We start from the raw sequence: 15936 nt of genomic DNA on the forward strand, positions 1-15936 counted from the left end.
GCGCCTTGAGAAAGATGGATATCGCTCTCGAGATCGTTGACACCTTTGCGGGCGACTACATCTACGCCACGCTCAACCCGGCCAAGGCCGCCCCTTATGACTATCCCAACATCAACTCCAATGCCACCGGCCAGCCCTTTTCAACATGGACGTACAAGCCCTCGACGCACTTCTTCAGCCTCGAGCCCTCGCACTACGCCTACGAGAGCGCGTGGCCTAGGGATAACATCATCCGCCAGTGCATCTCGGCCTATATGATCACCTGGTAAGTCGCGACGCGCCACACCGCCCCAGACCCCAATGCGGGAGTCTTGTTGATGAGAACTTGCCAATTGACACTCTACCCGCAGGATCTTTGGTATTCTCTCCTATTTCGTCTTCTCAACTCTTTCGTACATCTTCATTTTCGACAAGCGGACTTTCGAACATCCCAAGTACCTGAAGAACCAGGTCAGGCTTGAGATGAAACAGGCCATGGAGTCCATGCCCGGCATGTCGCTGTGCATGCTGCCCTTCTTCATCGCCGAGGTGCGCGGCTACTCGAGGCTCTACGACACCGCCGACGAGTCGCCCGGCCTCTGGTACGACTACCTGCAGTACCCGCTGTTCATCCTCTTCACCGACTTCTGCATCTACTGGATCCACCGCGGCCTGCACCACCCGCTCGTCTACAAGCGCCTGCACAAGCCGCACCACAAGTGGATCATGCCCACGCCCTACGCCAGCTACGCCTTCCACCCCGTCGACGGCTTCCTCCAGGGCCTGCCCTACCACCTGTTCGGGCTCATCTTCCCGCTGCACAAGGTCGCCTTCCTCGGCCTCTTCATCTTTGTCAACTTCTGGACCATCATGATCCACGACGGCGAGTACATCGCCAACAACCCCATCGTCAACGGCGCGGCCTGCCACAGCGTGCACCACCTCGCCTTCAACTACAACTACGGCCAGTACACGACCCTGTGGGACCGCCTGGGCGGCAGCTACCGGGTGCCGGACGAGGACATGTTCGACAAGAACGTCAAGATGAGCCAGAAGCAGTGGCAGAAGCAGGTCAAGGAGATGGAGACCATCGTCAAGGAGGTCGAGGGCGAGGACGACCGCGTCTATCTGCCCGAGGAGAAGGAGAGCAAGAAGTCGAGGTAAAGAAAGTCGCATGGTCCACCAGTCCAAGGTCGATGCTTTGATGATCTTGGGCGCGATCATTGGCCGACTGCGCTCGCAAATGCAGGCAAGGCACAAGCCTGGACGTTCTGACGTCGGGCCTGAGCCTTGCCCCTGAAGTGCCAGAGCACCCGGTGTGTGACGGCATTCATGACTGTCGTTTCATTGGCTGAGGCGATGGTCACACATCAATGTACATACCACCAAACAACGCTGAACAGGTGAGGTGGAGCGTTCAGCACTTTGGTTAATGGCGTTATGAATCTAAAAGAAAGAAAAGGAAAAGCGGCTGCCAACCTCGATTCGTTACTGGAAGGGTTTTCTTTTCATGGCAGACTGCTGTAATATGGATAGGTGGAAGTGATGGGAATAACCTATATTTGTAATACTAGTTATAGAGAGAACAGACGCTCATTAAAGCTCCACGCTTCTCTGGGTCGGTCTCAACATATGCTCGCTGCAATAAATACTTGGCTAATACACCTCGCAATGGCAATGGCTTGGTTCATTGGACGGTGCTACTATCTGCTCTTACACGACTTTTGATGATTTGAATTAGATATCCGTGAAGAGACGGCGGCGGTAGATTTTGCCGCCCTTGCCCTTCATCTCTCGGTTGGGGAAGGGAAAAAAAAGGGAAAACGAGGTAATAAAAGGTATCTGTAGTGAGGAAATCCCTTGTGGCCGTGGGATATGTACGCATGTGCTTTCCCCAAGCCCGGCTCCCCGGCAAGCCTTCTTGCTTGGTAGAGAACCCTTTGACCTCCTGATAACGCCTAACATATGAAAAGAACCCGAAAACGCAAGGGAATGAAGAGACCGACATGTCAAAGTAACGGCGGTCCAGACCATCCATCGCAAAAAGAAGTAAGACTCGCCTGCCCAACTCTCACAATTCCTCGAATCAACTCGCTATATGCTCTTTCGAGAATCCCCCCCACATCTGCCTTTTGCTCAACATTCTCCTCTCTTCCCCGGTTCTCCCTTCCCGCTCATGAGAAGCTCACAAACTTGGGGTCGCGGGGCCTGCCGTCGGCGCCGATGCCGTTGGCCTTGAAGCGCTCCTCCATGTAGGCGCGGCGGGCCTCGTCGAAGCGCATGCGCCGCTTCTTCATGATGCGCAGGATCTCGCGCTTGGCGTCGGCGTCGAGGCCCCCGCGGGCGTCGCCGCCCTCGACGTTGGCCGTCAGGTCAAAGGTCGAGCTCGAGAGGCCGGCCTCGACGTCGCCGGCGAAGGAGGAGGAGGAGGGCAGGCGCGCGTAGAGGTAGTCGCGGCCCGGGAGGTCGGGCAGGCGGTGCAGCCAGAGGCGGCGGGTGAGGAAGAGGGCCGTGCCGCAGATGATGGTCAGGAAGACGATGGAGTAGAGGATGTAGGCCATGGCTGGAGAGTCGAGGTCGTGGTGGCGGTGGTGGCGGGTCGAGTATGATTGTAGTAGGGGTGTCCACAGGAGAAAAGAAATAGAGTTGGGGTCGGGGTGGTGGTTCCAAGGTTGATCAATGAGCGACGGCCGATGTGGGATGTGTGGTCAGAGAGATCTCCAGCCGGGTAGGTTACGAAGTCATTTCTGGAGAAATGAGAAGAGTATTCAGCGATCGCCTCGTATCCTCGACGGAGAGATGCGATGAGCTGGAAGAGGAAGAATCGCAGAGGGAGGTTGTAAGCTGAGAGAGGGAGCCACAGGAGCTGAGACGGATCAGTCGGAGGGATGGCACCAGTTTGGCGGCGAGTCGGGTCTGGTGTGGTGTCGTCGTGGCTAGCGGGCGGGCCGCGTAAAGTGCTGGCTGCTAAGACCCCAGACCTGAACTTGGACTAACAGGTCTGTGCATGAATGACATCGAACCCCCAACAGGAGACACTAGGGGGGATCCTTGGCGCTGACAGTGCTGGCACTGGCTGCCACCTGGTACCTATTCTAGGAGGCATGGATGGCGCTCATGCGTGGACACCTCATGAACAAATATCCCGCGCTAGTCCAGATCAGGGCAGTTAGGCGAGCCCACACTTTGAGAATTCCGTTGATCGAGCTTCCATCTGGATACAATCTCGAAAGACGTCGACGACCTTTGCCCTGATATATACAGCCTCGATCTCGCTATCTCAGCTTCATACTCCGCCAAAATGTCTCTCTCCAACGTCTCTTCCGACCTCGTCTGGGAGGTTGTCCGTAAGTCTCGCCGGCAGAATGGGGGAAAGCCACGTCCAAAATTCTGACCGACGTTCCTCCTCGGGAATATCACAGGCTCCCAGAACTCCTTCCTGGTCAAGCGCAAGGGCGCCGGCGGTGTCCAGTTCTCCCGCGACCCCTACAACCTGACCAACGTGCACTCCCGCAAGGTAAATTGGACAATCAGAGGTCGAATTGGGTTATGGGAAAGAAGCTAACGCGCTAGATAGCACGCTGGTTTCGTCAACGACAAGGTAGACTCCGTCCCGGCCCCGGAGCGAGTTTCGAGTTGGGGAGTGCCCTCGGCGACTGACATGAAGCGGTATACAGGCCATCAGCATCTCCGCCGGTGAGAAGAATGGCGTCCAGGTCACCACCAAGAAGGCCGGCTCTGCCAACAAGCCCGCCAAGTCCACCCACAACGCCTCCCACAGCGGCGCCAAGAACTCAAGATCGTCAGTTGCACCCCCGGGGACTGTGTATAGCCCGCCCGCGAGGAGTACGAGTCAGAAGCTAACATGGACCACTTTCGCCCGTACAGCGTCTACAAGGCCGTTGCCAACCTGTCCGCCAAGAACGGCTACCGCCCCGACCTCCGTGAGGCCGCTGTCCAGCGCGCCTCCGCCGTCCGCCAGTCCCAGCGCCCCGTCAAGCCCGACCAGGAGAAGAAGCCCCGTGGCAACAAGGCCAAGAAGGCTGAGGAGTAAGGGTTTGGGAACGGGTAGCGTGGCTCAGGCCGGAACAAAAAATTCAAATGATCATCATTTAATCGCATTCGCATATACCCCGCCAGTACTGTGATTCGACTTTGTGGGCCAGCATGTGACTTGGATTCTCCCTGGATATGTGAACCGATGTTCTGGTGGTCAAGGAGAGGAGCGGCGTCGGGAATACCGACGTCGTAATTGCGAGAGTGCCCTCTTGTGTTATGGGTTATCAGAATGCCGGGGCCGATTATATGCCTTGGTACGTTGCCGGCGGGCTACGGAAGTATGAGTCTTGACCAACTACATCCAAGGGATAATTCCAAGCATTGTCGAATCAAATCCACGGACTTGTTAAGCATTCAGGCGTTGTTATCGTGTGTGAAGCCGCATGGCCCCGGGTTTGACCGAATGGGCGAAAGTGAGCCGGAGCTCCTCGGAAGGCACATGTCAAGTAGCCCGCCCACCCACGCGGTAGCGGAGTCGGCACGGTGATGTAAGGCGCACATCCACGCACATCCGAGGACTTTGAAAGCTTGATCATAGCGGGGATCTCGGTTATGTCTAAAGTGAGTACATCGAGAACGGCAATGGTGTGCAATCTTGGGAATTTGGGCCCAAGTGACCCTCTTCCCGCACCCAGTCACCCACGCCTCGGGCGGGTGCGCATCAGAAACATAGCAATAAACACCATGCGGCAGCTTGAGACAAGGCCCGGGACACACAAGAAGCAAAAGCAGTGGCACTGGGTTAGAGCGGCTAAACGTTCTCGTGGTGGCTCAACCCTGCCAAGGCTTAAGGTTAGCTCCGGATCGTGTGGGTGCGCAGCGGCATTAGATGGACGGAGGAAGAAGGCCATCTTTGGCCCAGCTGCTGTGGTACCTGGAAGCCTGGCTCATGTACGTAAGTGAAAGCCGCTTGTTGCTAATAAGAGATCCACGGGTACCTCTCAAGGTCGGTCTCGGTTGATCCCCGCTTTCTCCAGAGCAACACCCAGTCTGGCCCGTCGCGATTTAATAAGAACTCTCGACCTCACCTCACATCGGCTCGTCCTTTTTCGTGCAAAAGACGTAGTACACACCTTGAGGTAATTTCTCTCCCCTCCCGGCCCGGTTCCTCTTTTTCCCTCCTGCTTTCCAATTTCCCATCCTACAACTCCATTACTGACTGATCTCCAAGCTTGTGATTTCTCTAGCAGCATTACCCCTCCCCCGCATTCTATCCTTCTCTCCAAACCGAAACCCAAATACAGCCAAGATGGTCAAAGCCGGTATGCCATGGAACCTCATCTGCAGTCCCCAATGGCCCCCGAGGATCAAGTCTGATTGAATGTCTAGTTGTTGCTGGTGCTTCCGGTGGTATCGGACAGGTTTGTCTAATCCTCCAACCCTTGCCGCCGCCCGTCGGCGATGCGGAACAAGCAGCTAATGTACCCCGCGACTCGCAGCCCCTGTCCCTTCTCCTCAAGCTCTGCCCCCTGGTCGACGAGCTCGCCCTCTACGATGTGGTCAACACCCCCGGTGTTGCCGCCGACCTTTCCCACGTCTCGTCCAACGCTGTAAGTGTATACAGGACGGATAGGTTGATGGTGTCCCTTCCCTTCGATGATGGCTAATAGTATGTCGAATTACAGAAAGTCCAGGGCTACCTGCCTGCCGACGACGGCGCGAAGGCTGCCTTCAAGGATGCCGATGTCATCGTCATCCCCGCCGGTATTCCCCGTATGTTGCCACCGACTTCCCCAAGCCGCCAGTCCTCCTGTCTGGTCAGCGGTGCTGTTGCTAAGATAGAAGCGCACAGGCAAGCCTGGCATGACCCGCGATGACCTCTTCAACATCAACGCCGGCATCGTCAAGGGCCTCATCGAGGTCGCCGCCGAGGTCGCCCCCAAGGCCTTCATCCTCGTCATCTCCAACCCCGTCAACTCGACCGTGCCCATCTCGGCCGAGGTCCTCAAGGCCAAGAACGTCTTCAACCCCCAGCGCCTCTTCGGCGTCACCACCCTCGACATCGTCCGCGCCGAGACCTTCGTCGCCGAGCTCGCCGGCAAGGCCAACCCCCAGGAGCTGACCGTCCCCGTCATCGGCGGCCACTCGGGCGAGACCATCGTGCCCCTCTTCAGCCAGATCAAGCCCTCGGTCACCATCCCCGACGACAAGTACGACGCCCTCGTCAACCGCGTCCAGTTCGGCGGCGACGAGGTCGTCAAGGCCAAGAACGGCGCCGGCTCCGCCACCCTCAGCATGGCCTACGCCGGCTACCGGTAAGCTACTGAGGCATCTTCACTTGATGGCATGCAAGGCTCCCGGACTAACACAAAGCTCAGGTTCGCCGAGAAGCTGCTGAAGGCCATCAAGGGTGCCAAGGGCCTCGTCGAGCCCAGCTATGTCTACCTCCCTGGCGTCCCCGGCGGTGCCGAGATTGCCAAGAAGACCGGCACCGACTTCTTCTCCGTCCCCATTGAGCTTGGCGTAAGTTCTTTCTTGCTGCTATCATTGACGATACGCTATGCCTAGAACTACTGACTGACGTCTTCTGCCTCTAGCCCAACGGCGCCGAGAAGGCCATCGATGTCCTCGGCGACATCACCGACAAGGAGAAGACGCTGCTGGACGCCTGCCTCAAGGGCCTCAAGGGCAACATCGAGAAGGGTGTCACCTTTGCCCACAACCCGCCTCAAAAGTGAATAACCCCTCCCCCTCCCTTTTTTCCTTGATCCCATCGGATGTAGCCGGAGGAAGTCCTCGGAAAGATAAAAAAAAAAGAAGGACGGGGGCCTTTTGCGTGCGATCGACCTCTGGTGGGAGAGATAGCTGCACATGGTCCATAGATCACACACACACACACACACATACACAAGAAAAATAATGTACCAAAACCCGTGTTGAAGGAGCGAGTGGCTGATGCATGTCTTTCCTACCGCAGGTTGTAAGAGGAGTCCGGCGATGCTCTAGCTCCCTTCCCCCACAAGTAGCTGCTGCTGCTGCTCAGCTCGTATCGACTTGAGGGGAAAGAGACGACATCGGTCTGTGCGTGAGGAGAGATCTCCCCCCGTTCCGCCGGTCCGGCTCGCGCGATGCGGCTTTTCTAGCTCCGGGGGGCCGCACCCCGCCTCCTCTTTCCTCCCCCCGCGCAGTCGGGCACTAGATGACAGCAAAACATGGGGGGTCCAAATGACTGAGACGACGTGGACTTCTTTTGTCCTTTTTCTGGGGGGGGGGGAAGAGTATCTAATATCTAGGGTATAGATAAATGCAACAAATGTCTCTCTCCAGTAGAGAGCAGTGAAAAAAGCAAAGAGGAAAACGCGCCGTACGCCCGCCGTGCCTGGCCCGATGCATTTTTAGCAAAGTAGAAATCCCCCTCCGTGGCAACCCCATGTGGACCACTCTCTGGTAACACCATCGTTATGATGCTTTGACGTGGAGATTTTGGTAGACCTCCGCACATACTCCCCGCAACGGGGAAGCGGATAGTCGAGGCGCAATATGGCTCCCACTCCCCCTACCCTACGCCTTGACCGGGATCGTCTTGATCTGGAACATCGCTGCCGGGAGCTCGTTGGTCTCGGCCTGCACCGTTGCCGTGATGCCCAGTGCTGCCAGCGCGCCCCTCACTATGCCGCACGGGAACCAGAGGAACTTTGCCTCTCGCGTTAACATGTCGTTGCTTCCAACATGAGTGTAAGGGGGGGACCAGAAGTATACACACCGGTTGCGCCCTCAGCACCGCCTGCCCGCCTGCCTCTGTGCTCATCCTCGAGAAGGGCCGGAACGAGTTGTCCGTCAGCACGTAGACTCCCTGGAGATTACACACACCCATTGTCAGTCCGTTTGTGTCTCCATGGTTTGTTTGTTTGTTTGTTTGTATTTTTGGAAAATGCCATAGCAGCAGCAACCCAGAAGAACCCGTAGATTGTTTCTGGGCGCCGCCCCATCATGCTTACCCTATGATTCGTCTTGAGGTTGTCCACCTGCTTCCGGAACACGAGCATCCAGAGGTCCTTGCACAGGAACTTGATCACGTCGAGCGTGTCTGTGAACTTGGGCCTGTCTCTCGAGAATCTGTGGTTCTCCCATGTCAGCGCACATTATTCCCTCATGCTACGCACAGAGAAGAGGGAGAGGGAGACAAGAGCACCAGCCAAGACTCACCGCTCAACCAACCCCTGACCAACCCGGTACCCGAGCGCCTCGAGCCGGAAGAACACCGCGTCCCTCTCCTCCTCCTCGTCCATGCGGCCTACTACCCCACCGCCGCCACCCGCCGCCCTACGCGCCGCCGCATCTCCCGCGCCCGAGGCCGCCGCCGCCGCCGCCGTCGAGTCCGCGCCGTTGGCCGCCCTGCTACTAGGCTGGCGGCGGTCCTCGGGCGGCGGCGTCGGGAGCTGCTGCGCCCCCGTCCCCGTCCCCGCCGCAGAGTCGGACGCGGCCGCCTGGCCGTCGAGCTCGTTGACGACGCGGTAGGCCATGGGCACGAGCTCGATGAGGAGGAGGTCGAGGCACGAGGAGCCGAGGAAGGAGGCCGTCGGGTCCGAGGCGTTGTACGGCGGCATCACGGCGTCGAACGACATCTTTTTTCACAGCCAAGTGCAAGCGGGGCAGCTGAAGTCGGTCCCCTTCTTTTTCTGGAAGGGGAGGTGGGTGGGTTGGATGGGCAGAAGGACCGGCGCCTCTTGCGGTTCTGTCGTTTGACCTCGAAGTCCCCGATACACACAAGAAGGGCGGAGTGTGTCTTGCTCGCGCGGGCAGACGGGAGGCTGCTGGTGGATCTTATGGGCGGTGCCTGGATTTCTCAGCTGCTTATCCAGGAGTGTGTGCGTCTGTGCGTGAGGCCAATGGCGGTTGCGCTCGGAATTGCAGCGAAGGACAGCGGGCTTTTGACGTGCTCGATGTTGAGAGTGATGCGCAATGAGACAAACATCAATGTACGTTGGCGATAAGGGAGCTAGCTCCAGCTCATCCGCGATAGGCGGGGCAGCACTGGAGCAAAGAGCCTGGCACGCTGGCCGCAAGCGCTACTCGATCGCAATTAGCGCACTTTAGTCCCAGTGAACAACCCTCAGCTGAACTGGGGCAAAAACATCTTGCCATGGAACTATCTTCCACGGATTGATCATCATCAATACCTTAGGTAGGCAATAAGTACAACCAACCATCGGTCTCTGGCCGAAAAGAAACGCAAAAATGACAAGAGGCAGTTGAATTATGACACCATCCCTTTTCTCTGTCTTCATGACTCTTGGTATTCCCTAATTCTATACCCTCGTGAACCTGGTCAAACGCCAATGCCGCCCTCCCTGGCGCCCTCGCCTCAGCCCAAATAGCAGTTTTGTGTCTGATGACAGACAGGATATCTCGAAACGCCACGCACATGCCCTCCATCCATAAAGCAAAGAAAAGCCGCCCTCGACCCAGAGTTTTGTACACGGTTTTGTGTAGTGGATTCAGTAAAGGCGTCACAACAGCACGCTGTGCTGTGACTGGATAGACTGCACTTCCACTACATCATCGAGAAGTTTCAGTGGAAGCCATTGGCGCCGCTGAGATGTTGACGCTTGGCCGGAGGCTGCACAGGCTCGTCATCGTCCGACAGAGTCAGGTCAATAACCTGCGCTGCCGGTCGTTTGGCGCTTCCAGGCGCTCTAGGCATGGAAGAGCCTTCACGAGAAGCACCCGTGTTGGGAGTGCCAAGCAGAGGGGCGGCTCGGGTTGGAGTGGCAGTACTCCGATTTGCAGAAAAGCTGAAATCAGAGGTGATGATGAGATCGTCGTCATCGAGCAGGTAGCTCGCATCGTTGGTTTCGGAGTTGTCGTCTTCCTCCTCCTCCGTGCTCTTGACATGCCAAGAGCCGTCCTCCTCAATAGCGATCGATTCAACATTCTTAGACGTGTTGGCCAATATGTCTTTGACATACTCATCGACCGCCAAGTTGGCGAAAGGGGCGGGCTTGTTGCAGATTGGACAAAGCCACTGCGGACCCTGCTCCTGCAATTGCAGATACGAGGTGGCGTCGAAGCACTGTATGTGCTTGCACGACAGTGAACGGACCGGGAGATCAAGCCTCATGTATGACAGTGGGCACTTTAGAGAGAGGACTTGAGATGTTGCAAGGACGTCCTGGTCCTGAGCAGTTTTGCAGACTGTGACAGGGAGCCGGTCAGTTCACATGGGGTTCTCGCAGCAAGCAGAACAGGTATAAAACTTACTCTCCATGATGACGGAGTTCTTGGAAATCCTGTGGTGATGCTCGATCCTAGAAACGAGCTCCGCGGCAGAATGTGTCTTGCACACGTAGAGCCCGACATAGAACTTCTACAATATGCTACCCCATTAATCTCCTGTCCGCATCTAACCACCGGCAACGGCGGGTTGATCAATAGCATTTGGGAGAAGAGACAAAGACTGACCTTCTGGGTGAGTGCATAGATGAACTCGATGTTGTTGTTGTAGTTCGGGACTTTGAGACGAAGCAATTCCGTGATGTCGACAGGCCGTGTAGAGCCCGGCTTGTTCTTCAGACCACGCAGGTTGGCCTTGACCTCTCCACCGTTGACCTTAATCTCGCACTGGTGGGGGAAAGCGATGTCTTGGGCTCCAGCATTGCCAGAAGCACAGAACACCATCACTCTCATCGATGGGTTATTGACGCACTTTTGCAAGACTGGAAAGCTGTTCAGCTTAATTGGGATGTTGATCGAGTTTCTGTGCTGGGTCATGACTGAGATGATTACATGTCAGCAAACGGAGCCATCACTGGACTGTCACATGTCCATCGACGTACCTTCACAAGTGCGAACATCGCCGACAAGGGAGTCTATCTCATAGAAAGGACTCGTCTTGAAGAGCAGACCTGCTGTTGTTACTAAACCGGGCCAGAAAGAAGGGAGTGACGGGTCAGGTCGCATACCAGGCTGCGATGAGGCTGGCTGCACCCTGTGCCCATTCATCCCCGCGCCGTAGCCGTTCGAGTAGTTGTAGTTGGGCATCTGGTATGCGTGTGCCTGGGGCGACGACCGAGACGGCGAACTTGAGATGTAGCCAGTGGTGTAGGATGGCGACGCCGAGGCTGCGGTAGTAGGCGGGGCCTCTCGGAGGATACTGGCTTGGATCGCTCGGAAGTTGACAGTGTCTGCCTGTTGGACGAAGTGATTGATTCCTATGCGACGAGTGGGTGTCAGCACTTGAGATTGAGTATCGAGAAAAGGCCAACGATAGTTGCTTTTGCGCAGCCCCCGAGATTGGTGGAGTGGTGACAGGTATCAGGGCTCGAGGTGAAGCAGATCTGACGGCAGGGCGGCGATGTGGCCCCGGGGGGAAGACTACTCACGAGTAACAATGCGGTTCTGCATGTCGGCCTTGACCCCGCCGCTCTTGAGGCCATTCGTGGCGCATATATGGGAGAGGGTCTTGTTCTTGAGCGTATGGCTCCGAACGGTGTTGATCAGCGAGTTCACCTCCGCCGTGGGAGGGAAGGCCGACGACATGGTTGATCGGCTACGATGTTGAACGAGAGCTCCGAGAAAGGGCGCGATCCGGCTTCATCCAGGCAGGCGATGTTGGGCAGGTGCGACCACAGTCGCTACCTGGCGCAGGGAGAAATCGTGGGGAAGAGCCGCAAGAGGCGACAGGCTCGAAACAAAAAGAGAAAGGCGGGCGCCGCCGGACACTGCTGTAAGCTGCAAGGTCGGAAGAGGCAGTGCGCCTGCGTCTGCCTGTGCTGGCGCAAAAGAAACCTGGGAGGGCCGAAAAGACAAACGGTAGCAGGATTCTCTGCCTGTCCAGGTGGCTATCACAACAAGACAGTGTCGTCTGGCTCAGTAACTGTAAGCCCGTCGCTCTCTTTCGAATCCTGCAGATCAACTGCTCTAATTTCAGCTCGTTCCAGAGCTGAGCCGGTTGTGAGGTATCGCAGACAGTGGAACTGGAGGCGTCGTGGTTGTGGTTGGAGGCGGCAGTCTTTGGCAGAAATGTGCTGGGGGGGGGCCAGGCCTGGTCTCTTTTTAGTGCACTGTCAGGTTCATGCTACCCCACTTCAGCCGCCAGTACCTCCTTCTCTGCCTAGCCTTCCACTCTAGAGCAAGTCTTCAGTCTTGTGCTTACAGTACCTCTACTTGAGCTTATCACCATCGGCAATCCCTGTAAACAGTGGAGGGGTCCAGATTTTTTCCCACAGGAAAGACCGTGTGGGCTTGAAAGCGTTCATAGTCTCATTCTCAATTCACACAAGGTTGAAGATTTTTGTTTACTTCTTCTTCTCAGAAGGGGCCCGTACTCAATCTCAACCACAATGGCCAAGAGTTCTCGTGCCAGTACCAGGAAGGCCAACAACCAGAGGCTCAAGAAGAATGTCTTCGGCCCCATCGAGTCCGAGCGAGCTCAACGCTTGTCAGCAAAGCTGCTTGAGCTCGCGTCACAGCCCAAGCCTGTGAAAGAGGCTGAGATGGTTGATATTGCCGAGGTTGATGGTGAGCATTGACGTTTCCAAAGCTCTCATGACCAATATCACTAACGACTGCATTCAGATTCAGCAGAAACGGCCCAAAAGGCCCAGAAGGATAATGAAGACGAGGGTATGTAGCATGCCTCTCTGGTCACATTCGTGTCTTTTGCTCACACAGTCTACAGACATGGAGATCGACTCAGCTTCAAAGGGCAAAGCTTCCACTGGCTCCAAGCCCGGCAAGAAGAGGATAGAGAAACGCCGGGTCAAGAAGTCGTCCATTGTGTTCCCCAAATACAAGGACAGGCGCGGCCAGAAGAAGTCCAAATGAAGCAATCCTCCAAGACTGCTTACATACAACTTCTAGGGCAGAGAGGAACGTCTGCCCTTTTTCCTGGGAGCCTGATTCATCCCGGCCACGGTTGACAATCATATTGGATGTCTGTGCATCATCGCCGCCAGGCTCTTCAGCCTCAATCGGCCTCTTCACTGCTTTTCAGAGAGTTTGATCTCATCGCGTTGGAGGTCAAGTATGGGCCACAAAGTCAATCTTAGGATTGATGCTTGCATTTATTTCCAAGCATGGTCTGGGATGGTATTCGACGATTATTGGATTTGGCTGGCGTTACAAAGGAGCATATCTGCATCTATTTCTTCACGGCAGTACAAAAGGACCTGGCATGCAATGAGAAATCCGAATTGAAGTCTCAGTTGGTCTTCTTTCACTTGTGTCTTCGATTTGTGACATCTCGCGACCCCTTTGGCTAATACCAGAAGTTCAATGGCTTGACACATGGTGTACTATTCGCGATGTGCAACCCCTTGGAAGTCTACTTCGGCTTCTCATTTCTAGACCTTCAACACAGTGTTCCTCGGATATTCTCCGTGAAGCGAGTTGCTCTGGCTCCCGCGTACGGCCCGGATTCTGATCCAGGCGCGATGCATGGGGTGCAAGGAGTAAGGGCTCACTATGCCGGCTAAAGTGAAGCCCAATTTCCACCTTTCATCATACCATATATCATAAGTGCTATACCGTCACTCAAGGTCGGAGCCCCTCGTCCGCCTTTGCGTATTCAAACAAAAAGCACACGAAGCTGTGTGGGAAGAAGCCATGGCGGTCCGCCGTACCTCGTCGATATTACCAGTCCATTCCGACGCTCGGCGGCCAGAGACTGCCGCAGTTAGTACCAAGCCAATATGGGAACCGCCCCCCTTTGCTTCCCCCGAACTACCTTGAACCTCATCTGTGTGGAGCGATGTCTTTGTATCAATAGGCACTTCTAGACCCCGGATTCTCATATATCTGAACCCGGTGTCTTTAAATCCCTCTCTCTCTGGTCTACCTCTCTACCTCTCTACGTCTCTCGCCTCACGCCCTAGTCTCCTCAGCCGACCGCCTCTCCCCCGACCACCGACAACATGAAGGTCACGACCATCCTGCTCTCCGCCCTCGCCGGCTTCGGCCAGGCCGCCGTCATCTGGGACGGCCGGTTCAACGACTTCACCTCGGCCGCCGACCTGAACAAGTGGTCGTGGTCGAACCAGGTCGGGCCCTACCAGTACTACATCCACGGCTCCGGCAGCGTGGACAAGTACATCGCGCTGTCGGCCGACTACAAGAACCCGGCCGACACGGTCAGCAAGCAGGGGGCCCGCTTCACGCTCGACAGCACGGCCTTCTGGAACGGGCAGAACATGCGGCGCACGGAGCTGATCCCGCAGACCAAGGCCGCCATCGCCAGCGGCAAGGTGTTCTACCACTTCAGCATGATGCGGGCCGACAAGAACGCGCCGAGCGTGAACCGTGAGCACCAGATCAACTTCTTCGAGAGCCACTTCACCGAGATGAAGTACGGGTGGATCAGCGGCGAGTCCGGCACGAGCAACCCCAACCTGCAGTGGATGGTCAGCCAGCGGAGCTACTGGAAGGCCGAGTGGAAGCCCAACGTCTGGCACAATGTTGCCTACGAGATTGTGAGTCTTATGTTGCGCTGCCAATCATACACGATCAAAAAAGACATGGCACTGACCCTCCTTTCCTCAACAGGACTTCAGCGGCAACAAGGTCGGCTTCTGGCATTCCGAGGGAGGCGACCCGCTCAAGCAGGTCGTTGCCCCTGTGTCGGCATCGACGTCGTCCAACGGTGCTGACTGGCATCTGGGTGTTCTCGAGCTGCCTCGCTCTGGCTACAGCGACAGCAACGAGGACTTCTACTTCTCGGGTGTCTATATCGAGAGTGGCTCCATCACGAAGGAGATTGGCGGTCCTGCGGCTAAGAGGGAGGTCCAGTTTGCCGCATGAGGCCGTAGATCAAAAGTCACACCCCTTGGCATATAAACCTTGGTTATTGCAGTATCAGAAGTATGGGTTCTCTAGTAGTGGCCTGGTCGCAAAGAGCTATTGTGAGATCCGACTCGTACATGCGACAGCTTGAGAGTATACTGCAGATATTCCCACCAAATCAAGGCCATGAACGAACCCGCCTTTCCCTGAGCTTGAGTCTGCTCCCAAATCCCGATTGATCTTCTTTTCTTTTGTCGTAGAAATGTATCCATCACCCTGTTCAATTCCAAATGCCGATGAGAGAGACTCAATTCAAGCGAGCACTTTCGGTTGTTCTCGTGAGGGAGACTAAGCACTCTGCGGAGCGCAGGTACCGACCGAAGTGCGGATCTCTCCGGGGACAGGTCCGCCCTTGGTGAAGTCCCAGGCCGTCATGCCTCCCCCTTTTATGTGTTGTCAGCAGATGAACTTCTTCCAAGCGCCATGGCCAGACACTGTCGGTACTTACAGTACATGCACCACGAGATGCCGTCCTCGCAGTAGGCTTCGTCGCACTTGAGGCTGGTAGTAGGTGCCGGGGTCGGCTCCGGCGCAGCGGCGGCCGGGCCGCCGGTCGCAGTGACGGTGATAGTGACAAGGCCGTCTTGAATGCGAGGCATGGCGGCTGCATTGCAGGTGATGGCCAGGGCCAGGGTGGCGGTGACAAGATGGGTGAAAGGCTGCATTGTGAGATGAGACTCAAAGGATGGTATGTTGTATCCCTAGGCGGGTGCAGAAGTAACCACGGAGTGACCGGCTTGTGGGACTTGACAGGGCTCGTGTCTGACGGACAAAGGAGAAGGCTGAAGGTTGGGAGGAGAAGGTTAAAGAAGGGTCTTGATAGAGCTGGATTTATAGATCAAAGCCTCACTGGTGATACCCCGATGTGCTCAACCCCTGACGGAAGGAAGGAAGTGAATCACTCCTTCAAACTACGTTCTAACTTGAGATGAAAATATCGAAGTTGCCCTGAACGCCTTCGTGCCTTCTGCAAAGGGTAGGCAGGAAAAGCCGATCAGATTAAAGGCCTCGTCAGGTTGAGTTCATCGTGCAACATCAGCATCTCCACGCCCCCTCACAACTCGAACACAGCTGACCATGTCCACGAAACGAACAAATCGTCAAGAGTGATCTGGGTTA

General features: G+C 56.1%; 9 protein-coding genes across 9 annotated transcripts; 6 read left to right on the forward strand and 3 right to left on the reverse strand.

The window, feature by feature from the left end:
* Nucleotides 1-14: 14 nt before the first annotated feature.
* On the forward strand, nucleotides 15-1143 carry E0L32_008198 (uncharacterized protein; the record flags this gene model as incomplete). The annotated part of the gene is made up of 2 exons (XM_031143026.1): nucleotides 15-265; nucleotides 351-1143. The coding sequence occupies 2 exons, from the start codon at nucleotides 15-17 to the stop codon at nucleotides 1141-1143; spliced, it is 1044 nt and encodes a 347-aa protein (XP_030992520.1).
* Nucleotides 1144-2153: 1010 nt separating this feature from the next.
* On the reverse strand, nucleotides 2154-2540 carry E0L32_008199 (uncharacterized protein; the record flags this gene model as incomplete). Its single annotated transcript, XM_031143027.1, has 1 exon — nucleotides 2154-2540. The coding sequence occupies one exon, from the start codon at nucleotides 2538-2540 to the stop codon at nucleotides 2154-2156; it is 387 nt and encodes a 128-aa protein (XP_030992521.1).
* A 740-nt stretch (nucleotides 2541-3280) lies between these two features.
* Nucleotides 3281-4033, forward strand: E0L32_008200 (uncharacterized protein; the record flags this gene model as incomplete). The annotated part of the gene is made up of 5 exons (XM_031143028.1): nucleotides 3281-3326; nucleotides 3402-3496; nucleotides 3557-3580; nucleotides 3657-3781; nucleotides 3868-4033. The coding sequence occupies 5 exons, from the start codon at nucleotides 3281-3283 to the stop codon at nucleotides 4031-4033; spliced, it is 456 nt and encodes a 151-aa protein (XP_030992522.1).
* A 1254-nt stretch (nucleotides 4034-5287) lies between these two features.
* Nucleotides 5288-6716, forward strand: E0L32_008201 (uncharacterized protein; the record flags this gene model as incomplete). Its single annotated transcript, XM_031143029.1, has 6 exons — nucleotides 5288-5300; nucleotides 5368-5588; nucleotides 5664-5751; nucleotides 5831-6293; nucleotides 6357-6501; nucleotides 6576-6716. The coding sequence occupies 6 exons, from the start codon at nucleotides 5288-5290 to the stop codon at nucleotides 6714-6716; spliced, it is 1071 nt and encodes a 356-aa protein (XP_030992523.1).
* A 1263-nt stretch (nucleotides 6717-7979) lies between these two features.
* On the forward strand, nucleotides 7980-8944 carry E0L32_008202 (uncharacterized protein; the record flags this gene model as incomplete). The annotated part of the gene is made up of 2 exons (XM_031143030.1): nucleotides 7980-8673; nucleotides 8733-8944. 2 exons carry the CDS (start codon nucleotides 7980-7982, stop codon nucleotides 8942-8944), a joined length of 906 nt encoding a protein of 301 aa, XP_030992524.1.
* Nucleotides 8945-9550: 606 nt separating this feature from the next.
* E0L32_008203 (uncharacterized protein) lies at nucleotides 9551-11517 on the reverse strand (the record flags this gene model as incomplete). Its single annotated transcript, XM_031143032.1, has 5 exons — nucleotides 9551-10173; nucleotides 10240-10345; nucleotides 10441-10751; nucleotides 10815-11189; nucleotides 11361-11517. 5 exons carry the CDS (start codon nucleotides 11515-11517, stop codon nucleotides 9551-9553), a joined length of 1572 nt encoding a protein of 523 aa, XP_030992525.1.
* Nucleotides 11518-12320: 803 nt separating this feature from the next.
* Nucleotides 12321-12804, forward strand: E0L32_008204 (uncharacterized protein; the record flags this gene model as incomplete). The annotated part of the gene is made up of 3 exons (XM_031143033.1): nucleotides 12321-12498; nucleotides 12556-12603; nucleotides 12659-12804. 3 exons carry the CDS (start codon nucleotides 12321-12323, stop codon nucleotides 12802-12804), a joined length of 372 nt encoding a protein of 123 aa, XP_030992526.1.
* Nucleotides 12805-13892: 1088 nt separating this feature from the next.
* On the forward strand, nucleotides 13893-14775 carry E0L32_008205 (uncharacterized protein; the record flags this gene model as incomplete). The annotated part of the gene is made up of 2 exons (XM_031143034.1): nucleotides 13893-14447; nucleotides 14521-14775. The coding sequence occupies 2 exons, from the start codon at nucleotides 13893-13895 to the stop codon at nucleotides 14773-14775; spliced, it is 810 nt and encodes a 269-aa protein (XP_030992527.1).
* A 330-nt stretch (nucleotides 14776-15105) lies between these two features.
* Nucleotides 15106-15482, reverse strand: E0L32_008206 (uncharacterized protein; the record flags this gene model as incomplete). The annotated part of the gene is made up of 2 exons (XM_031143035.1): nucleotides 15106-15200; nucleotides 15266-15482. The coding sequence occupies 2 exons, from the start codon at nucleotides 15480-15482 to the stop codon at nucleotides 15106-15108; spliced, it is 312 nt and encodes a 103-aa protein (XP_030992528.1).
* Between the last annotated feature and the right edge of the window lie 454 nt (nucleotides 15483-15936).

The sequence above is a fragment of the Thyridium curvatum genome (assembly GCF_004353045.1).
Source record: "Thyridium curvatum strain D216 chromosome Unknown NODE_53_length_294859_cov_82.703090, whole genome shotgun sequence".
NCBI lineage: Eukaryota > Fungi > Ascomycota > Sordariomycetes > Thyridiales > Thyridiaceae > Thyridium > Thyridium curvatum.